The following is a 22431-nucleotide window of genomic DNA, read 5'->3' as shown; positions in this document are numbered from 1 at the left end:
GTTTCCAAAGTCCTCAATATCATCTTTATTCCGACAAAAAAAAAAGAACGAATGGTTTCTCTTACCACCGTCTGGATTCCAATAAGATTTGTTGCTTCACATGCACTTCCATTAGGAAAATGAAGCGAATTTAACATTTTTGTTTCAAAGAATTACATGTGATTTTGACAACAAATCTCGCAGATTACAGTGCCTTGGTCTTCTTAAATTCACTCTTGACGTACCTTCCTCTTCTCCTTCTGCATCTCCAAATGCACTTGAGCGCCTCATCGATCAGAACCACCGGAAAAGAAACCAATAGGACCACAGACCATTCCTTGAAACTCAAAGGGACAATCCCAAAGACATTGGCCAGGAATGGGACGTAGAGAATGACACAGTGGAGCCCGAAGGAGACGGCCATTGCCACCAGAAGCCAAGGGTTCCTCCATGGCGGCATCTTCAGCAAGCTGTTGTCTTCAGACAGCGCGTTCAGCGAGTTGAACATCTCGATCGCCACCAGAACCGACAGCGACAGCGTCATCGGCTTCACCTTCCCCACCGTGAAATACTCGCACGGGCTCTGGAAAGTTATGGTTCTACGACCCCCCGCGACTGTGTACGGCGAAACGGTGAAGTTTGCAGAAGACCATGAAGGGCACTCGGCCCAGTTCTGAAGCTGAGAGAAGCCGACGATTGTGTGCCCGTCTGAGATGAGGCTGATCCCAAGGATCGATGCTCGAGTGTACCACAAGACAAAGATCCCGACTGTCGCAATCCCGACGTAGGATCCGACCACCTAAGCAGAAAAGTAAACATCATTGCTTTCAGTAAATCATTGGTCTTGATTCTTGAACCATAAATGTAAGAACCGAGATTTTGATTCTTGAGGTGAAACAAAGAGAGGTATATACGGTCCAGGAGGAAACTGACCAGGTAACGGAGAAGAACCCATGAGCTGATGAGGGAATCATCACTTTTACGAGGAGCTTTCTTCATGATATCGATGTCTGCCGGGTTGAATCCGAGGGCCGTGGCTGGAGGGCCATCCGTCACCAGATTCACCCAAAGGAGCTGAACCGGAATCATACACTCTGGTATCCCGAGTGCCGCGGTCAAGAAAATTGAGATAACCTCTCCTACATTCGATGATATCATATACCTAAACGTTCCACAAGATTGGATCAAACATATACATATATACATGTAAGGAAAAAAGCTAATTGAAACATGTTTTAACCTGATGAAAGCTTTCATATTATTGTAAATGGACCGACCCTCGGCTACCGCTGCAACGATTGTGCTGAAATTGTCATCTGCAAGAACCATATCCGATGCTTCTTTCGCAACCTGGATTGTGCAAGCATTATAAGATGCACATATACAAACAAGCTTCGATCTTTGCTACTGTACGTGTTTTACCTCGGTTCCGGTGATTCCCATTGCAATCCCAATATCAGCAAGTTTCAGAGCAGGAGCGTCATTTACGCCATCGCCCGTCATTGCAACAACTTCTCCCATTTCCTTGAGAATTCTCACTATCTCTTGCTTGTGTCTCGGCTCAGCTCTTGAGAAGACTTTCCCTCCCGGGTCCGAAAGCACTTCCACTTGTCGTGATGTAGGAAGAGCCATGAACTCTTTTCCGGTGAAGCTTTTCACTGAAACATCCTCAGACTCCGAGAATAATCCAATCTCTTGGCAGATAGCCTCGGCCGTCGATTTGTTATCCCCGGTTATCACCATCACTTTAATCCCGGCCTCTCTGCAATCTTCAATGGCTCTACCAACTTCTTCCCGAGGAGGATCCTGATGAAATGTATTCATCAAAACCAGAAGAATATATGTTTTCAGTACATTACCAAGCACTTATACGATGCATGTGGATAAGAGGATGGACCGACCCTGAGACCGACAACTCCAACAAAGACTGAGTCAGTCTCTATGGAGGAATAGCAAGAAGGGTCAAGAAGCTTTTTGTGAGAAGGATGGTCTTCAGAAGAGTAATCAGACAACTCTCCCAACTCGTCTTTGTAGGCCAATCCTAAGCATCTTAAACCCTTTGAAGTCATCTCCGAATGTCTCGTGAGGATTACTTCCCTGCAAGATTCATCCAAAGGTACGATCGATCCGTCGGCAAGTTGTACATAAGAACTTCTCTCCAACACACTCTCGGTCGCACCCTGCAAAACATGCGATATTTTACATCAGAATCTCTTCGATGCATAAACAACAAGAAGATAAGATTTTATGCATTGAAAGATGATATCACCTTGACAAGAAGCCGATTATGCCCCGTGGGTTCGCTGACAATAACACTCATTGATTTACGGATACGGTCAAATTCCAAGGTAGCAACCTTTTTCGATCTTCTGATCCACCATTCACAGCAACCTAGCTTCAGCGAAGTGCCATTGTCTGAATGGTTTGAAGTTTGCTGGCTTTCGTTCCTCTTCTTCCCGGGAATGCCCATCTTTTCAACAAGCACTTTCAAGGCTGCTTCTGTAGGCAAACCCGTTGCCCGGAATAGCTTTCCATCGTAGAATATCCCGGCATCATTGCAAAGTGCAGATATCTCAGCCACAGCCTGCAAGTTAGCATCCATGTTGTAACAATCCCAGTCCATGATTCCACCATCCTTGGGATCATAAGTAGTTCCATCAACACGAAAGACACGAGAAGAGGTAGTCTTGCCGCCTAATGTGACAAACTCTGTCACCGACATCTGGTTTGTTGTCAGAGTTCCTGTCTTGTCTGAACATATCACGGTTGTGCAGCCGAGCGTTTCAACACTGGGAAGCTTTCTGACAATTGCATTCTTCTGTGCCATTTTCCTAGTCCCCAAAGCCAAGCAAGTAGTGATCACTGCAGGAAGACCCTCAGGGATTGCAGCCACTGCAAGAGCAACTGAAATCTTGAAGTAATATGTGCATTTCTGGAAGGAAAACCTCAAGTTTACGAGTCTTCCGTCCACTATATCCCACGAGAGGAAGTTATTATAGTTTATAATCCACACGACAAGACAGACAATGCAGATAACCACTGTTAATCTGTTCCCAAACTCGTCAAGCTTCCTCTTTAATGGTGTATCACTCTCCTCCAGAGAAGCCTCTTGAATTTGCTTCTGAATCTTCCCCATCTCAGTATCCATCCCAGTGCTCGTAACAACGCATATACAGCTCCCGTTTACGACCGTTGTTCCTGCAAAAACCATGTTCTCCTTGGCTTGTAACTCGCAATCATCCATGACAACAAGATTGGATCCTTTTAGGACAGGCATTGCCTCTCCAGTCAAGGAGCTTTGCTCCACCCTCAAAGTCGATGTCTTCAAGGCAGCAACTCTCATGTCAGCGGGGACTTTATCCCCTATATGCAACTCCACTATATCCCCAGGGACAAGCTCTCTGGCGGGCAAGTCAGGTAAGACCAACCCATCTCTTACAACCTTAGCGGATTCACATTGCATCTCTTTAAGAGCCTCGAGGGCTTTCTCGGCGTTGCTCTCTTGCCACACACCCACCACAGCGTTAAGAATCAGAATCAAGACAATGACAAGGGGCTCGACAAATGCCTCGAACCATGATTCTCCAGATTCGTTTCCGTTTGTGAAGGCTAAGATGAAGGATATGAAAGCGGCGCCCAGGAGAATCTTCACGAGGGTATCGTCGAACTGTTCCAAGACAAGATGCCACAAGGGCTTGCCTTTCTCTTTGGCAAGCTCGTTCCAACCATGCTTTTGACGGCGGTTGTGGACCTCATCAGTGGTTAGACCCTTGTCTAGCGTTACGTTGTATTCTTTCAGACATTGCTCGACTGGCCATGACCATGCTGCGAACGGCTTTTCTTCCATTTCGTCAAAGCTTTTGAAGTTGGTAGCTTTGTAAATATTCCAAAGCAGAGAACTTATTCAGCCTGTTATTTCCCCTGAAACGCTTATCAGATTTCCTGCCAAACAGTTCAAGCAAGCAAACCTAGTTTTAGCGAATCGTCACGGTTTCAACTCCAACAGGCAAAATTTTCGACTTTTTTAAATCCTCGAGGGAGTGCGACGATTCAACTTCCATAACATGAAAGTACCGAAACGCAATAAAGATACTGAGATCTGAAAACAGAAAGCAGCAGAAATCCAAGAAGAAGAAGAAGAAGAAGAAGAAGAAGCCACGACAAAAAATAGATCAAACCCAAAACAGAGGACAAACCGTAACTCTTACCAAGGTTACAGGAACACGAAATGGGCGTCCAGAGATGAAATTGAAGATACAAATCCCCATAGAAGAAGGGCTTGAGATGATGGCTTGGAGACAAAGCAAAGAGAAGGAACAAATCCTTCTGAAAACGAGGATGAGAAGAAGAAATAAATTCTTAATAGAGGGACCCCTCCCCTTCTCCTCCTTTGGAAAGAAAGAACCGAAAGGACAATGTTTGATTTGGACTGGTCGTTGTTGGCGCAGTATTAGATGCTCTGCCTATTCTCCCTTCTCGTATGCTTTTGTTTTTGAAAGCGCAAATTTGGTGGTGGTGGTGGGCTGTTCCAAAAAGTGCGAAACTTCCCACTCCACCTTACTCCTTTGACCATTATGCCCTTCTTCTTTTACCGTTATTACATGTCTGACTCTTTTTTTTTTTGAAATCGCTTCTCCGTACGTCGAAGTATTGGGTCCCCACTTGTCCGCTCTCGGGAAATCTCGCAATGGAGGATAAAATAGTAAATTTACACGTGGCAATGGCGTCCAAGGGAGACGACTAATCATCATCATCGACCAATTAAACGACGACATAATAATATTATTTTTCTGGTGAATTATCAATCGAACAACAAACATGATAATATTTCTATTTAAACAACAATAATCAAATGAAATGATAGAAAAAAGTCAAACGATTTTGAGAATGAATAAGCCGTTAAAAGAACCAAAAGACCGTGTTAGTGTCTGTTTAATAATATTTCCGCAACACCTGTCAGTGCGCGTGTTGTCTGAAGAAGATCCGCTGACTTGCTGCTTCTTTTTTTTTTTTTTTGGTTAAATATTCAGAAACCGATGTTCCTAGAAGTTTCTTCCACGATGCCGATGCCTGCTCCACTACGTTTCGTCTTATTATTTGTAATATTCGCACAAACGATACAACAAGTGTGAATCTTTGCCCGGGATTTTCTGTCATTGCCAGTAAAATTTTAATATAATTTAATATTTTAAAATAAAATTAATCGCTCATAATAGCTATAATCTCCAAACCCAATAATAAATCACACATGGTGTTTCAGGAAAAAAAAAACACTAGCCGAAATCCAAATCATAATGTCTTGTCTTAACCTCTATTTCCTTAAAAAAAAAAAAAATAAAGGCACTGGTTCGGGGGTGAGTGGATTTTGCAGGCCCAATAGAAGAAGCCCGTATCAGATTAGTTGGGCTTAAAAGTGAAGGCCCGTTGGACTCTTCCTCTTCGGTAATCTTTTCATCGGACGGATGAGGTGGAGTCATGCGAAAAAAGCTGATCAGAGATCCGACGGCGGAGAATGAATCATCGGAGACACGAACGCTCGGATCCTTTTCCTTCTTTTTGGGTAATGAAGTGACGAGGAAATTTAGTGATGGTTGTTTGGCTTCGTGTCGGATTTCCTTTGGGAACCCGTTTTAAAACCCGCAAGATTCGACAGTTCTTCGACTGCTCTAACGATTTCTTGGATTCTGTCTGTGTTTTCGAGTAACAGAGACACGAGAGTGGCCAGTGGAAGAACTTCATGCATGCTTCGTCTGTTTTCTCCACCTTCTTTCTCCATAACTTCACCTTCTTCATGCTTTTCGATTCGTTCCGGCACCGTTCTTAATCTTTCTTGAAGTTCTTGTTTTGCAGAGATCATCCCGAACAACAGGAAATCCATACTGGATGATTTTGTCGTGCTCTTCATCGCATTGGCTAACTCTTTCAAGATCTTGGAAGAAGCTGAGCTGAGTTTCAGACAGGCTTCTCTGAGATGGTTCTTGAGATGGTCTGGCACCTGTACAAGACAATGACCCTTGATTAGTTTCATGAATCTTAACCATTTTCTCAACGAATCTTGTCTGGAAAGGAATATACCTCTGTTTCTGAGTTGATACAGATAGTGAGATTCTCAAGGCAATAAGCACATCTGCGCATGGAAGCTCCTGCTTTCAGGTATTGCTTCCATGGATGCCTGAAGTTGAAACTTCCATGAGCTGGTTCCCATCTTGCAAAATTCGCCTGAAGGATCACAGACAATAAGCCCTAGTGTAAGAACCTGAAGATCATCAACTAGTTCCCTTTTTTTATGTTTTTTCCGAGTTAATTTGTACCATAGATTCTTCGGGTCCCTTAGAGTTGAGCACACACATGAACCCTTTAATTTTCTTGTTCATGTCTTCATCTTCATTCTGCGTCGAAGCTTCCTTCTCCTTGAAATACTCTGCAACGCATCCTGCGATACGAAATACGCCATTGTCCATCAGAGAATCTCTCTCTGAAGCTCGCTCATGCATTTCCATATGGGAGAGTAGTTTCATACGTACCGTCCAGGGAATCGGCGAGTTTGTCCAGGTTGCGCTGGAGGAGATGGTGAAGCTGAACTCCTGCCCATATGGGACAGAAGAACATGCTTATGATAATGCAGATAGACGTTCCAATGGCAATGGTTGACACTCTCTGCTGAGCCAATGCAATGAGTTTATCAACTCGATAACCCGACACTGAAACCAGGCTGAACGTCAGGATAAAGATCATGGCTCCGTAGTCGAACCGGGCTTTGAACGAGGGCACGAACCGGGAGTAGGTAGCCGCTGAAGCTGGAAGAACACCAAAAACAACAACAATCAATATAAAACTCTTTTGGTTAACTCCTCAAGATTCATATGGAAGGTTACATAAAAGTAAAAAGTTCATATGATATTTTGGTCATTACCAAAGAGAAAAACCGAGCCGGCGATGACAAGTGGCTCGCCACTTCCCGATTGAGCAGCCATCCAATGCACACCAATTCCGAGAGACCCTGCTAACAATGTGGCCACCACTCTATTGATGCATTTGGAGAATGTGGCTCCTGCATCACATGGTGGAAAACACGATCGTTCAATTTTTCAGGAAACTAGGGTTTTGGGAATCATCTAAGGAGATGTATTAGGTTTGAGTTTTACAGTATATATGTATATATATGCATGTTGTGGATTGGCATGAATGGGATAAGATTGTATATTACCAATATTGGAGTCAAAGACAACGACAACGGTCATAATAGCCCACATAGCATTCCCTCCAACACCTTCATACAAGGGTCTCATGTAGTAGAAGATGGATACAAGTGAAAGTGCCAGTCCCACTTTCAGACAGTGAACCACTTTGGTCGGCTCCTCTGCTCCAATCCTCCATGCTTTCTCCATAGACGCGACCGTTCCAAGAACGAACCGGTTCATCACCAGACACTTGAACCAGACCGCAACTCTTCTGCTCAAACCTGAACCTGCAGGAGGATCCAACCTCTCCGATGTCCCATCTTCCACATTTATCCTCCACTCCAACTTTCCGGTCTCATTATCTTTCCCCATTTGATCTCTTCTGGATATCTACTAAATCAAGATTTTCTTGGAATTCTCTCGTGGGTTTTATTGATCTTCTTGTGGGTTGTTCACCAAATGACGCAATACCTGCGGATATATATAGATACCTCTGAGGCGTTGTGGTGATGAAATATTTTCCATAGCCTCTTTGAAAAGAAAATAAATAATAATTTGAGTGCTGACATTTTTTTTTTTTTTGCTACTCACTCCCCACTTACATGAAGGAGAATTTGAGTGCTGATAAAAAGTTTTTATCATTGTCAACTTTTGGACACACCATCATCGCACGAAAACATCGTTTCTTTCTAACACTAACATGTTATTGATCTTGTCGATTTTACGTCGGTACTGCCTCGCTTAGTTCCATTGCAAATAAAGCTTGAAAATTGAAATATAACCCATCTGATCTCTCGTTACACGTACATGCATGAATCACGAGGAAATCATAATCAAATTAAAAATAGTGACAAGTTAATATAATGACAATAATGCCCTTACACTCTTATATAGAATCATATATTATACATCTCCCTGCGAGTCAAAATTAATCAAAATTACGTGCACCAGCAAGTCTGACTATTCTTAATTATTTGACCCAAAAAACTATTCTTAATTAATCAAAACTTATAGTAAAACAAATAAAACTGCACTGATTCGGTGGACGTAAAATATGGTAATAGTAATATAAAAAGAATTACGTGTTCGCTCGCATATACGCATGGAATCATGTTGCAAATGTGGATCTTTTTAGTTAAGCAAATAGAGCACTTGACATATATATATATGTATGTATGTAGTATATTCTTCAGACGCAGCCAAGAGAGATTCCAAGTAGATTCTTGAGTCATTTATATAATCAGGATGACTTTGTGAAATAAACAATTACACGACCTATGAGTTGTGATCTTTTTAATTGACGGTAATACATCCGATTGGACCGATAAACTAAGGTGCGCTACGAGAAATGAAAGTGGTGCTTTTGATTTGTAGACTATAAAATAGGTTTACTTTGAAAAGGTTTTACATTCTCAAATAACAAAGAGAAGTGACATTTATATAACCTAACTTTAATTTAGGTCACTAGGTGAACCCCGAAGAATAACCTAACCTAATTCGGGTGCCAAATCAAAATATCGCTCTGAGCCTAAGTGGAATATGTATTATACAATCATAATTTTTGTTTGTGTAATTTAAATTAATTGGATAATCAATCGAAAACAGGTAGTATACCACTTAGGCCGCGTCTTAATTGGGTGTCCTGAATTGTTTTTCAAAGTGCCCTTCAGCTTATCTCTTTGTTGCATGGTGACATATGTACGTTATGATAAGGGCCATTTGCGTGCCTTATCATCTTTTATTTATATTATCACTCATCACTCGTGTGAGAATTAGGTCATGATTGAATTTGTTTTACGTTGCTGACAACAGAAATGCTGTAGCTTTTTTTATTTATAAAAATATATATATATTTTATGCATACTATCTAGATTAAATTCCATATTATATTCTATTGATTTTAAATCATATTAGCCAAACAGAGAATTGGAAATAATGTATTAGTTATAGTTAGACGGAATTGAAAATAAATAATTTACGTATTAAGCAATTGATTGTCAAGTGGGTCCCACGGCCAGGATTATGCTGACGTGACACTGAGGGGTACAAATTGGAATTAGGAAAAAGTTTTGCGCGTAACATGTATAAATATATATATAATAATTTTAAAAATAATTGTTCAATACAATACTAAAAAAAATACGAGTAGTCAAATAGATTATTTAACAGAATTTTTAACGAAATACGGTCCACGTGGCTTAAGGCTGTGTTTTGGGCAGGTAGTTCGGAAACAATCATCTGAGGCCCAACACAACAAATTGATCCTACGTAACCCGACTATTTGACTAGGCTTGAACGATGAAGCCCATTAACATCTTGGGCCTCTGTTATACCATATATACGTATTTTTCCCGTTTATTTGTTTTTTTAAAATGAAAAAATTGACAAGGTTTAAGGTTCTTGAGTTATATCATATGATCATGAATTTTATAGATCTTTGAATTAAGGCATGATATTTGGTGCATAGATCTTGAAGCACATGGATCATTATCATCAGCAAGTAGCTCTTAGTAACATTGATGATCCAAGAAAAAAGAATCCAAGCTTGGAAAAGACTGAATGGTAGAGAAACAGAGAGAGAGAGAGAGAGTCATCATAGTAGAGAAATGTACCGTACGTCATGATCAGAAGGAGAGGGAACGGGAGTGTTTGGGACGGGAAGTAGTCTTGTCCTCCTCGAGGGAGATGCCAAGGAGATTGGCGGGGTTCTCTATCATCATCTTGGCCACAAGGTATCCGGCTATGCTCCACGTCTGGTACTTCCTCGCTTGTTTCCCAACGTATCTCCCTTCCTTCCCATCGTAATACTCTGGCCATCCATCCTTCCCCAGCCTCTTCTCCACCTCCTCTATCGCTCTTTTCGCCATCTGTGGCCTCCCCGTCTTTATACACGCCGCTGTCAGCATCCACACCAGAACTGCACCAAAACCAAACATCTCATCATCATCATCATCATCATTAATATATATATATATATATATACACGTGTTCACCTGGCCAAGATCCGCCGTTATGGTAGCTCCACCGGGTGTTCTTTGGATCAAATCCAGTAACTGTTCTCCATTCGTGACCCTCCAATGCAGGGTACGTGATCTTCAGTGGCATCTCTCCTATCAGAACCTCCCACCTCTCTTCTATTAGATCCATAATTGCAGTGGCTTGTGTATGCGTGACCAGTGAGCTCAATATGGCAATGCAGTTTCCCACCAGGAACCACCTGAAGTCCATCCGAGCTGGGCTTACGTTTCCTATCAGGTACCCTCCCTTCGATGGCATGAACTCGAACAACCAATCTGGAATCGACTCTGGGATCACATTGAACTTGTTCACTGCCGTGTGCGAGTACTCCTCTGTTTTGTAGCGATATATATGGTTGAGCTGCGCAAAGTCTAGCCAGTAGTATTCTTGGATGTGATAGCTCAGAGCTGAAATCCTCTTGTCGATACGTTCTATCAGCTCTTTCGCATCCCTCTCTGGGTTTATCATTTGCCTTGCACACCTCAGTGAGAAGTAGAATAGTGCCTGAATCTCAATCGGGTATCCGTATATTCCCTGCCAAATCCCAACTCAGTGAAAGTGAGCTAAAAGAAATCTAAACAGGAATATGACATATATGGAACTGCATTCTTAGCAAAGAGGATGTTGCGTGATATAAAGAGGGCAGAAAACAGGAATATTTACCATCCTCCTGTCGATCATACTACAGCCATCAGCGCATAATAGAGTGGGAAAGGTGTCAAAGCCGTCAGAGAGGCAAAGGTCAAGTATGAGCTTTATTCCTCTTTGAACCTCAGGGAGCTCCTCCAGGGTATGATCATGTGTGACTTTGGTGTATGTTCTCAGTAGTATAATCCACCAGAATCCTGAATCAACCGGTGCCACCCTTCCTATAGCGCTTCCACCGAAATCAGCGACTAATGTTTCTTTCTGGCGGTGCGAGTCATAAAGCACCTTAAAGCTGGCAGGCATGACTCCTTCGCCAAGAGTGAATTTATCTATCCTTTTCTCCCATCCTTGAAGGTGGAGAGTCTTCAACAGAAAGTTCTTGACAATTTCTGTTTCTGGAGGATCCCTCATTAGGCATGCTAAACCACTTGGGAAAAAATCTCTCACAAAAACCTGAACACACAATAATCGCTTAGAGCTATCCGATGTATATAACAGGTGCTAAGAAGTTTCACATCTCTCAACTCACGCACAGAATAAGAAGACATACCAAACAGCTAAAGATACGAGCATCCCCAGACAAAAATGGCAACAGCATTCTAGATATTAAGACAAAGCAAAGAAGGAAAAACAATTCTATGCTTCGGTAGACGTTTGTGGTGGAAGTGGTCATGATCAGCTATAGTTATCTATTGAAAGGTAAACCGAGACTTGGCAGACTAAAACCAAATATCATCCCTAGACATCAATAAACTACAGCAAAACTAAACATAGCAAACACGTCACTAATTATAACGCTGAATCAGCAACAAACGTAGTGAGCAGCCAAAAGAACAAGAAAAAAAGGGAAGAGCCTATTTACCTGATTGTAATTCAGAGCTTCAGCGCTTGGATCCATGGCTGCGAGTGTTCCAACAGGTTTACCTTTGAAGTAGACGAAAGACTTTCTCAGTCGATCCCAAGCTTCTTCCATCATCTCCGAACTTGGACCAGTGATTCCTCTGATCGCAGGTGATACATTGGTTACGATATTAGAGCCATCATTGTTTAGATATTCCGTACTGATTCCAACGCTTGCATGGGTCTTCAAGGTCGAGCTAGGCTTTCCTATTTCCACTGTATTCTTATTACGCTCAGAAACTGGCACACTAGCTGCCTTCTTCTCCTTCGCTGTCGCGGCGGCTGGAGAAATCTCACCCTGCTTCGGTTCCTCTGTTTTTGACCGGTGCACATTGTTCCAAATCTCATCTAAAGAAGGAGAAATCATCTCTGATTTTTCTACATTTTCACCCGGAAAAGAGGGAGCCAAGAGTTCGCAGTATTTGTCCGAGCATAGTGGACGCGCGTGTCCTTGAAGTTCCAGAAATTCCTGATCGAACTCCGAATTTTCATATACAATAAACTCGGAAGGCTTTTCACTCGGGTCAATACTTTGCTCATCTGCCGCAACGAGCTTACAATCACCTGCGGAGGCAGCAACACTTACTTCATAGATGACGAGTTCTTCATCTCCACTGGACAAATCTCTGGGATGTGATCCGTTTTCCGAACGAATAGGCAGCTCCTTATCCAAAACTTCTGGCATCATTTCCTTGCCTCCGTCGTCAATCGCTGGAGACGGAGATTCCATAATATCCATAGTCTCTTGTTCTTCGTTCAAAAGATCACGCAGGCTCTTTGGCATCTTGCAGAAGGCGAAATCACGTCAGAAAACATGGTCCATAAAGAGAGAAACCTGATCAAACATCATGATTGTGGAAGACGCTAGAAGATAGCGAGTCTCGACCATAGGAAACCAGAGAGGGAAAACACAGGCCAAAATACACGAAGTAGATGGTCCGTACCTTTCTCAGTTGCTGTTTGGCTCGCGAGAAAATGACGATGGAAGAGGAAATCTGCCGAGAACCCTAGCGTGAGAGAGAATATTGCAGATTTGGCTGGGAGAGGAAGAGAATGGAAAAGAGGTGCGTGTAGTGTGTGCACTGCGAATTCTGTTTTGGCGGTTGAAGAATGAATTCAAGCGTGGTACCAAGTACCCACGTAAACCAGGTGCCCTTTTCTTTTTTTTTTTTTTTTTTTTTTGGTTTTACCACTATCCTTTTTCTCTCTCTCCCCGGAGATTCTCCTCACGCATTACGGTCTCCGGAGTCCGTACACTTTTCCTTTTTCCGTTACAAAGAAACCTACAAAGTTCAGTGTAACAGACTTGTGACCAATAAAAGAACATATGATTAATAGACAGAAAAACTGTTTTGGAGTTAGTATTGGTAGATACATGAACACATGGAAACAAAATCTGAACCAAAAAAACTGTATCAGATTGGTTCACGCGGATACATTTACAGGCTTAATATTAATTTTTTTTTTTTGAAAAAAGAAGAAGAGGAGAAATTCTCTCCATTCGAAGGGCTTCAACCACATCGGCTTTACAGCTTAATATAGAGCAGAGCAGAGAAAGGAGTTGAGGTATGAATCCCTCACTTGTCGAATTCCCATATGACACCTCCATCCTCTGAAACATTCAACCAGATCATGCATTAGCCCCCCCCACACATAATTATATACATATACATACACACATACACACACATCAAACAACAAACACAACAGAAGCAGTTGTTTTGGTCAAAGATTTATGGATTTCCTGGTTCACTTGGGTGATTCTGTGTTGTGCATTCAGGATCCAAATAGCGAACTATGGGCGATAATCCTAGATGTAGAAGCCAAAATCGGATAAACCCGCTAAACGAAGTAGGAACCTCTCAACCAGAAATGCATGTGGAGGCTTATCTCTGACTACTACATGTGCATACATAAAGGCCAATGTACATAATCATTGGGGCTGTGCTAAATCACGAAACCAGACGGGTCACTGCAAGTGTTAAAAGATGACAAGGGAATGCCTTTGAATGTGAAAAATCATTGGACCATAACGTTCAAGCTCCTAACGAGTTAAACCAACAGAAGAAGAGGGAATACCTTTAACTTTCTGGTTGATCCAAACCTCTACAAGCATACCAGCGCCAATGCCGCCAAGGATACACGATCCATAGAAAGCAAGAGCAGAAGGCCAAGACCTTCTTGGGAGGAAATAATAGTCAGGAATCTGCCTAATCTTCTTCGGTAGCCGCTTCTTCACCACTGCTTTTGCACCTGCGCTCGGGTCCTTCTGCAGTTCTGTCCCCACTGCTTTCCAATCAACTCCTTTCAATGGATCTCTCTGCCCTTCACTACCCATTTTTCTAAACATCATTCGACAATAGATAACGTCCACGTTAGATCGCACAAGGGAAACCGGGCTAAACATGGAATCTATGGGATCGACAATAGATAACTCATAGATCACACACGTCGCCTAAAACCCTAATCGACACGATAAACCCTAGTCGATGCAATCCACCTTAAACAATACCGATTTACAACACCAACTGAAATATCATATTTTCGAAATCCAGAAATTTGTACGAAGGTAAAGGGCCAGAGAATAAGCAGTTACCGAGAGAAGACGATGATGACGAAAGAGGGAAGTCCATCCCCAAATGTCTAATTACAAGGAACAAATAAACAATCCGTCGATGGGCTTTATCTGGGCCTAGGCATCAGCGTTGGCCCAAAATAGCGCGTGACAACACGCGCATCCGTTGCGCTACTGTATTGTCCACGAGTCGCTAACACGCGGCGAGTTGAAAGGTCAAAATATAACGCCACGTGTGCCTTTGTACACCACGTGGAAGAATCTCATATGTACATACATACGCAAACGCCTAACTGAGTGAGCCCAGGGTTCTAATTTCTAACATTATGGGACAGCGACACTCCATGAAACATATCCAAACTCGGAACAAGAAAAATAAAATGTTTTCAACGAAGTTAATCGATCATATACATATGAAAAATGAACATTTATTTTGCAGACTTGAATGGTAATAGAGTGATAGTTTTATCGGTTTGATGTATTTTTTGGTTTACTTTGTTTTCCGGTTTACTTGATTCCGGTTTAGTTACTTTGATTGTATAAGACCTAGCTTTCTTTTCATTTTGGAAATATCAGAAAATTTGCACCAAATGTTCGACTGTTTCTTCTCGCCTTTTCTCTCAAATCCAGATTCACAAAATGGTATCAGAGCATCAAATGCGTTTTTTCTTTGATCGATCTTCATTATCCTTTCGTTTTTCTCTCTGATTTTAGTTTTTTTTTCCGGAGATGTCGCATTCTACGAACTCCGATACTCAGAATATTTCCGATTCTACTTCGGATTCAGTTTCTGCGCTCGATCCGTATCTCAATCCGCTGTATCTTCATGCCGCTGACAACATGAGCTTGCAGCTTGTTACCTCGAAGCTTGTTGGTGAAACAAATTACAATGTGTGGTCACGCCTTGTTCGGAAGGCTTTGCGGTCGAAGAACAAGCTCGGATTTATCTACGGAACGGTTCCTAAACCTGCTGTTTCACATCCTACATATGAGACATGGTGTAGATGTGATGATCTTGTCACTACTTGGATAGGTAACTCTGTTTCTGATGATGTTGCCAGTATGATTGTATATCTTGATTCTGCCAAAGATGTATGGAAGCATCTCGAGAAGACGTTTAAGCTGAATAATGTTTCGAAGATTTACAATATTCAACAACAGCTGGATAGTATACAACAAGGATCTATGAGTTTGGCTAATTACTATAACAAATTGACCTCACTTCTGGAGGAACTGAAGAATTTTGAACCGTTTCCGTCATGTACATGTTCTGGATGTACATGTGGTGGTTGTAAGTGTGATATGGAGCAGCGTTGGATTGAATTACTGGATCGCAGGAACATAGTGCGTTTTTTGATGCGGTTGAATGAACCTTATAATGCAGCGAGGCGCCAGATTATGATGATGGAGCCATTGCCAGATCTTCCTACAGTTTATAATCTGATTGCTCAGGAGGAGCAACAGCTTCAGAATCGCAGCATCTTGCCTTCTGATCAGGCAGTGTTTCAGGCTTCAACGAATTATGGCAAACAACGTCTTCCAGTTTCGTCTAATCAGCCAAATTCGAAGCCTAAACCAATCTGTACTCACTGTGGTTTAGCTGGTCACACAGTGAATAAGTGCTACAAACTGTATGGATATCCGCCAAATTTTAAACCTCCTGCAAGTCCTTCTTCGAATACTTGGAATCAGCGAGGTTTCAAACCAAGACAAGGATATGATGATCGAAACAATATTCCTGTCAATTTAGTTACGGCTCGTTCAGATTCAAATTCTTCTGTTGATTCAAGTGGACAAGCTGCTTTGGCACAGGTCCAAGCTCTCTTGTCTCAGTTAACAACTCAGTTTGGTGGTACTGGCTCTGTTTTTCCTGACTCAGGACGTACAACTCCCTCTCCCATACCTAATTCTCCAGGTACAAATTTTACCTCTCTTTCAGTCTTTTCCACCCTAAATTCAGACCTATCTTATTCTTCTTCGGTATGTATTGTGGATACTGGTGCTAGTACCCATGTTTGTTGTGTGAAATCTTGGTTTTCAATGTTGCATATCATTCCTACTGTCACAGTCACACTTCCTACTGGTGCAATAATACCAGTAACTCAGTCAGGCACTGTTTCTATATCCTCTTCCCTTATTCTTCATGATGTTTTGTATATCCCTTCTTTCAGATTTAATCTTCTCAGTGTTAGTGCCTTGACTAAACACACCTCATATTCTGTAACCTTCACAAGTGACTCTTGTTTAATTCAGGACCTTACTCAGGCCTTGATGATTGGCAAGGGTAATCAAATTCAGAATCTATATCTCCTGCCAGTGTCATCCTCTTCTATGCTGTCTAATTCATCATCACTACCACTACATACTACCTTCTCTGTTTCTGTTGACACTTGGCATAAAAGATTGGGACATCCCTCTCTTCTTCGAGTTCAATCTGTTGGAAAGCAGTCTCAGTTGCAGTTCATTCCACTTACTCAAGAATCTGATCATTGTTCCATTTGTCCATTAGCTAAACAAAAACAGCTTTCATTTCCACATTCGAGTCACAAGTCCTCATTACCTTTTGAACTTTTGCATATCGATGTATGGGGTCCTTTTCATTTGCCTACAACTATGGGACATCGCTATTTTTTTACAATTGTTGATGATTGTACTCGAGTTGTATGGGCTTATCTTTTGGTGAATAAAAATGACGTTTTGTTCAGATTTCCAGAGTTTGTTGCTATGGTTGAAAATCAGTTTTCTGTCAAAATCAAATCAGTTAGAAGTGATAATGCTCCGGAGCTCAATTTTACAGATTTTTTTGCTAAGAAGGGCATTATTCACTATCGTTCTTGTCCTTATACACCACAGCAAAATTCGGTTGTTGAGCGTAAGCATCAACACATTTTAAATGTGGCTCGTGCATTGTATTTTCAATCACATATTCCTTTGGTCTATTGGGGTGACTGCGTTTTAACGGCTGTTTATCTTATCAATCGAACACCAACCCCTGTTTTGGAGAATAAAACACCTTTTGAAGTTTTGATGAAAACAAAGCCTGTATACACACATTTAAAAGTTTTTGGATGCTTGTGTTATGTGTCAACACAAGTTCGAGATCGTCATAAGTTTTCTCCTAGAGCCAAAGCTGCTGTTTTTTTAGGTTATCCTAGTGGTGTTAAAGGATACAAAGTTTTGGATTTGGAAACTAATCAGATTCTGATTTCTCGGAATGTAGTGTTTCATGAGACTGTATTTCCTTTCAGAACTTCTGTTGCTGTTACAGAAAATTCACTGTCTTCTAATTCACCTTTGTCTCCTTTCCTTTTATATGATGATCCTGTAACAGCATCTTCATCTCAGCCTTCTTCTGTTTCTCATAATTCATCACTTCCTTTTACTCCAGAATCCTCTGTGTCTATGTCTGGTTCGAATTCTGTCTCTGTGTCTGGTTCGGACTCTTTCTCTGAACCTGTGACTAGGAATGATATTGCATCTATTGGAGATTTAGGTAGACCACAACGACAGGCTAAAACACCTGCTTATCTGCAAGATTACCATGTTTATTTACTCACACATTCTAAACCTCCCTCAGAAACAACCAAAACTCCTTATCCCCTGTCATCTGTTTTAGCCTATGATTTTTTGCATCCTACCTACAGAAAGTTTGTCCTTTCTGTAGCATCAAACCCTGAGCCCAAAACCTATAAACAAGCTGTACAGAATGAACAGTGGAAGCAAGCTATGCTTTCTGAACTTGATGCGTTAACAAGGACAGAGACTTGGTCTGTTTGTCCTTTGCCAGTTGGCAAACGACCCATTGGCTGCAAATGGGTGTTTAAAACGAAGTTTAATGCTGATGGTTCCATTGAGAGATATAAAGCACGTTTGGTGGCTAAAGGTTACACACAAATAGAAGGCATAGATTATTTGGAAACTTTTAGTCCCGTTGCCAAAATGACTACTGTCAGAATTCTGCTTGCTTTAGCAGCTTCTCAGAATTGGTTTATACATCAGCTTGACGTTTCTAACGCCTTTTTAAATGGTGATTTGTCCGAGGAGATCTTCATGACATTGCCACCCGGTTATGCTGAGCTTAAGGGGGAGAATATTCCTTCTGATTATGTCTGCAGGTTACAAAAATCTTTATATGGCCTCAAACAAGCATCAAGGCAATGGAACATCAAGCTTTCACAGGTTTTGATTGCAGCAGGGTGTGTTCAATCAAAATCTGATCATTCATTATTTGTGATGAAACAAGACTCTTCTATTGTGGCTGTGTTGGTGTATGTAGATGACATTTTAGTGGCTGGTAATTCTGAGTTGTTGATTACTGCAGTCAAGACATCTTTACATCAGGCTTTTCAGACGAAGGATCTTGGAAATTTGCAATATTTCTTAGGATTGGAGGTGGCTCGGTCTAAGGAAGGACTTTCTATATGTCAGAGGAAGTATACCCTTGAGTTGTTAGAGGAGTTTGGGATGCTTGGCTGTAAGCCAGCATCGACACCTATGGATTTCCGGCAGAAGTTGTCTTCTGAGTCTGGTGAGCTGATTTCTGATCCTCTTCAGTATCGGAAACTTATTGGGAAACTGATATATCTTGGAATTACAAGACCTGATATTTGTTTTGCTGTGAACAAATTGAGTCAATATATGTCCCAGCCGAGATCTGATCATTTGCAGGCTGCTTTTAGGATACTAAGATATCTTAAAGGTTGTCCTTCACAAGGGTTATTATATTCAGCTAAGAGTGATACACGCTTGAGCGCTTATTCGGATGCGGATTGGGCTGCATGTCCTGATTCAAGGAGGTCGGTAACTGGCTTTTGTGTATTTTTTGGTTCAGCTTTGATTTCTTGGAAATCAAAGAAGCAGGTTACTATCTCTCGGAGTAGTGCTGAATCAGAATATCGAGCGTTGGCACATACTACATCAGAACTTCTTTGGATATCCTCGGTGCTCCAGGAGTTGTATGTTGCATTTCCGAAGCCAGTAACCTTGTTCTGTGATAGTGTCTCGGCGATTCATATAGCGAACAATGCTGTTTTTCATGAAAGGACCAAGCATATTGAGTTGGATTGCCACTTTGTGAGGGATCAGATCAAGCTTGGTTTCTTGAAGCCTTTGCATGTTTCGTCTAAAGATCAATTGGCTGATGTCTTGACGAAACCGGTTTATGTCGAGAATTTTCAGCAACTTGTTTCCAAGATGGGAGTTCATTCTTTGACCTCTCCATCTTGAGGGGGAGTAATAGAGTGATAGTTTTATCGGTTTGATGTATTTTTTGGTTTACTTTGTTTTCCGGTTTACTTGATTCCGGTTTAGTTACTTTGATTGTATAAGACCTAGCTTTCTTTTCATTTTGGAAATATCAGAAAATTTGCACCAAATGTTCGACTGTTTCTTCTCGCCTTTTCTCTCAAATCCAGATTCACAAAAAATGGTAAGTTATAGGGTTTTAATGATTTTCCCGACCTTGTCCAATAAGTGAACGAATATCTTTGTCCTTGACAAGGAAGTAGGGCCAGACGTTTACCACCGTCGATCTCGTCTTCCCCTGCCACGTGTAGTCAATCCAATGGTCACTACGAATGGGGAAACTGTAAAACCGCTCGCTGGAGAGAGTACGAAGGAAGCAAGAACGGTGAAGCAGAAAAGCAAACAAGTACGAATTTATTTAACGATTTCGGTCTGAAGATCAGCTGTCTATTGATCCTGGGAATCCTCGGACTAAAATGGTAACTGTTGCTTCTTTGATGTTAACTCAGTTTCTCTACTCTTATGCTCTGTTCTCATGTCTGATTCACCCGTATTTTCTTCAATTGATGAAAGCGCAAGTTCATCTTGCGTTTTCGTACTGTTTTTCCCATCGCCTGAGATGAAAATTTTCTGGTTTCGATTCATGGGTCTTCTTCTGGTTATGGTTTTCTTGACAAGTTCGCAATTTTCCCTCGAACGCAGTACGATGTTTCCAGACTCATGTCATAGATTCACTTTTGATTTTCCTGATGCCCTAGCTTTTAGTTTTGTCTTGCCATGGCTTTGATCGTTGGTTCATGTCTGGGATCCGTAGGAACTTTTCAGATTTCGTTTTACGTTGACCCAATTTGCTGCTCAAAGACATTTTCTGGGCATACAAAATAATTTTCTTTTACCTGCGAAATTTCTTAGATCCCTTAGAGCTGTAATGTTTATAATTACATCCTATACCAGTGGCTATTGACAATGTTAAATTTGGCCGCCGTCGTGTTAATTTAGAATTAGTCCTGGTATGGAAAAAAAATTATTACTTTTTTTTTCCATTTGCTTGGCAATGCGGAAATAGATAGCTTCTTTCTGCGAATGTCGGAATTAGCGGAATTGCGTGTATTCATTTACCATCTTAATCATGTGTTTTTCTATTGATCATTTGCTTACATGTGAGTTAATGACTTTCTTAGAAGCAATCTCGCAAGTAGCAAGACTGCGTCTTTTTCCTGCGTCCTGTTTGCGGGTTCTTGGGGAAAAGCATATCGGCTAGAGATGAATTCAATCCAGGTAAGTTCGGATGTGAAAAATCTTTGTTCTGTCTCTTTGATGATCCTGCCATAGCATGTAGTAGTCTCTGTGTTTTTTTGTAAGGGGTTTTGTCACATTGACCTGCTTTCCTTTAACCAGAAGCAACGGAAGAGGACTGCATCCATTGCCTCGGCCATACACATTGATCCGGAATCTTCAGCAGATACTTTTTCTTCCGGAAGTTTCGGGGATGCATCCTACTGCTTTGATTTCTCATGTGATACGAAATGGTGGCTGAAGGGCTCGACAGGTGAACACTTTGCCTCATTGGAAGAGGAGCTGGATCTGAATCACGGGTTAATGAACTCGTTCTTTGAAGATACCAAATGCAAGAAAAAGCAAGAATTTGTCGACTTGATGGAAACAGGAGGAGGAGAATACACCTCTTACGGGAATGGCATTCAGGGGAAATTGAACGAGATGTACTTTGAGCCGGTGGAGTTTCCTTGGGTGCCAAGCAAGAAGTCCCAGCCATGGTGGAGAACGACGACAGATAAAGACGAATTGGCTCTTCTGGTAGCTACAAATTCGCTTGATCATATCCAGAATTGTGATCTCCCGCCCCCTCAGAAAGTCCATAACGTGATTCACCTCCCGAGTGGTGGTGGTAAAACACAGCGTTCTGGTTCTATTTATTCTCATCCTGGCCCACTCGTAGAGGATATAGGGTTTCAAGAATCTGCGAAAACGTCATGGAAACAAGGAGTTTCAGGCAAAACCGAGCAAATGGAACACGGGTTTGGGAAATCTGGCAGGTATTTGAGTTATATCCTGTTCTGTCATGTTCTTGATGACATGTTATTACTGATTTTTCACAATGCAGTTACAGCAGCACAGACAAGAACAACGTTAGCTCGAAATCTGCAGACAATGATCTAAACAAGGCTGAGATTCTAGAAGCATTGCGCCATTCGCAAACCCGTGCGAGAGAAGCAGAGAAGGCGGCAAGAGAAGCGTACACAGAGAAAGACCATATGATAACGCTCTTGTTCAGGCAAGCGAGTGAGCTGTTTGCTTATAAGCAGTGGTTCCAACTTCTTCAGCTGGAAGCGCTTTACCTGCAGATAAAGAACAAAGAGAAGCAGATCTCAGGGAGAAACCTGAGGAAGAAATGGCAGAGAAGCAGAAATGGGGGGGTAGGGAGATATGTGGTGGCTTTAGCATTAGGGTTCAGCCTGATTGGAGCTGGTTTGCTCTTGGGTTGGACTGTTGGGTGGCTATTGCCTTTCTAGAATATTCTGGAATCTTTTTTTTTTTGTTAAGAAATATTACAGAATCTTGAAATGTTGGTGTTTTATGTTGCACATTACCGTTATGTATGTGTTGTTTGTTAAAAGATTACCCTCAAAAGGGATATTGTAACTTTGCAATTACAGAATGATATTAAGATTAATCAACTCGTTTAAATTCTATGATAAAAAAAAAAATGAAACTAGCTTTACCTGATCACATATTATACTTTTAACAATAATCTTCAATTATAGAATCCATAAAATTGAATAACCCTTAGTTCGAATCCAAAAAGTGGTCCAGTAAATTGCTAGATTGCTCAAGACAGATCATATGTTTGGATCCAAGACAAGAGCT

General features: G+C 41.5%; 5 protein-coding genes across 11 annotated transcripts; 1 reads left to right on the top strand and 4 right to left on the bottom strand.

Annotated features, from left to right (window-relative positions):
- Positions 1-35: 35 nt before the first annotated feature.
- On the bottom strand, positions 36-4468 carry LOC104825889 (calcium-transporting ATPase 2, endoplasmic reticulum-type). Its single transcript, XM_010558312.1, has 7 exons — positions 4188-4468; positions 2249-3921; positions 1881-2159; positions 1402-1785; positions 1220-1329; positions 913-1141; positions 36-778 (listed from the first exon to the last, which is right to left on the bottom strand). Exons 2-7 carry the CDS (start codon positions 3824-3826, stop codon positions 185-187), a joined length of 3174 nt encoding a protein of 1057 aa, XP_010556614.1. The 5' UTR covers positions 3827-3921; positions 4188-4468; the 3' UTR covers positions 36-184.
- A 723-nt stretch (positions 4469-5191) lies between these two features.
- On the bottom strand, positions 5192-7592 carry LOC104825888 (aluminum-activated malate transporter 10). Its single transcript, XM_010558311.2, has 6 exons — positions 7187-7592; positions 6893-7030; positions 6504-6776; positions 6291-6412; positions 6055-6198; positions 5192-5974 (listed from the first exon to the last, which is right to left on the bottom strand). Exons 1-6 carry the CDS (start codon positions 7530-7532, stop codon positions 5561-5563), a joined length of 1437 nt encoding a protein of 478 aa, XP_010556613.1. The 5' UTR covers positions 7533-7592; the 3' UTR covers positions 5192-5560.
- Positions 7593-9647: 2055 nt separating this feature from the next.
- On the bottom strand, positions 9648-12884 carry LOC104825887 (probable alkaline/neutral invertase F). Of its 3 annotated transcripts, none has more exons than XM_010558309.2 (5): positions 12671-12884; positions 11689-12561; positions 10842-11279; positions 10154-10712; positions 9648-10077 (listed from the first exon to the last, which is right to left on the bottom strand). In XM_010558309.2, the coding sequence occupies exons 2-5, from the start codon at positions 12508-12510 to the stop codon at positions 9785-9787; spliced, it is 2112 nt and encodes a 703-aa protein (XP_010556611.1). In that variant the 5' UTR covers positions 12511-12561; positions 12671-12884; the 3' UTR covers positions 9648-9784. The 3 variants fall into 3 exon arrangements, with proteins under 3 accessions (XP_010556611.1, XP_010556610.1, XP_010556612.1); XM_010558308.2 differs by having other exon boundaries at positions 11689-12510; XM_010558310.2 differs by having other exon boundaries at positions 11689-12501.
- Positions 12885-12895: 11 nt separating this feature from the next.
- On the bottom strand, positions 12896-14353 carry LOC104825885. 3 transcript variants are annotated; one of them, XM_010558307.2, is made up of 3 exons: positions 14323-14353; positions 13806-14068; positions 12898-13009 (listed from the first exon to the last, which is right to left on the bottom strand). In XM_010558307.2, exons 2-3 carry the CDS (start codon positions 14062-14064, stop codon positions 12960-12962), a joined length of 309 nt encoding a protein of 102 aa, XP_010556609.1. In that variant the 5' UTR covers positions 14065-14068; positions 14323-14353; the 3' UTR covers positions 12898-12959. The 3 variants fall into 3 exon arrangements, with proteins under 3 accessions (XP_019059571.1, XP_010556609.1, XP_010556608.1); XM_019204026.1 differs by lacking the exon at positions 14323-14353 and having other exon boundaries at positions 12896-13009; positions 13806-14312; XM_010558306.2 differs by lacking the exons at positions 12898-13009; positions 14323-14353 and adding an exon at positions 13033-13338 and having other exon boundaries at positions 13806-14307.
- A 353-nt stretch (positions 14354-14706) lies between these two features.
- LOC104825884 lies at positions 14707-22214 on the top strand. Of its 3 annotated transcripts, none has more exons than XM_010558304.1 (5): positions 14707-14749; positions 19802-20024; positions 20730-20823; positions 20947-21599; positions 21668-22214. In XM_010558304.1, exons 1-5 carry the CDS (start codon positions 14722-14724, stop codon positions 22074-22076), a joined length of 1407 nt encoding a protein of 468 aa, XP_010556606.1. In that variant the 5' UTR covers positions 14707-14721; the 3' UTR covers positions 22077-22214. The 3 variants fall into 3 exon arrangements, with proteins under 3 accessions (XP_010556606.1, XP_010556605.1, XP_010556607.1); XM_010558303.1 differs by having other exon boundaries at positions 20944-21599; XM_010558305.1 differs by lacking the exon at positions 14707-14749 and having other exon boundaries at positions 19935-20024; positions 20727-20823; positions 20944-21599.
- The last annotated feature ends 217 nt before the right edge of the window (positions 22215-22431 follow it).

This window comes from Tarenaya hassleriana, unplaced genomic scaffold (genome assembly GCF_000463585.1).
Source record: "Tarenaya hassleriana unplaced genomic scaffold, ASM46358v1 Cleome5, whole genome shotgun sequence".
In the NCBI taxonomy this organism is placed as follows: Eukaryota; Viridiplantae; Streptophyta; class Magnoliopsida; order Brassicales; family Cleomaceae; genus Tarenaya; species Tarenaya hassleriana.
Note: the sequence above shows the minus strand (reverse complement) of the source record. Positions and strands in the feature narration are given on the sequence as shown.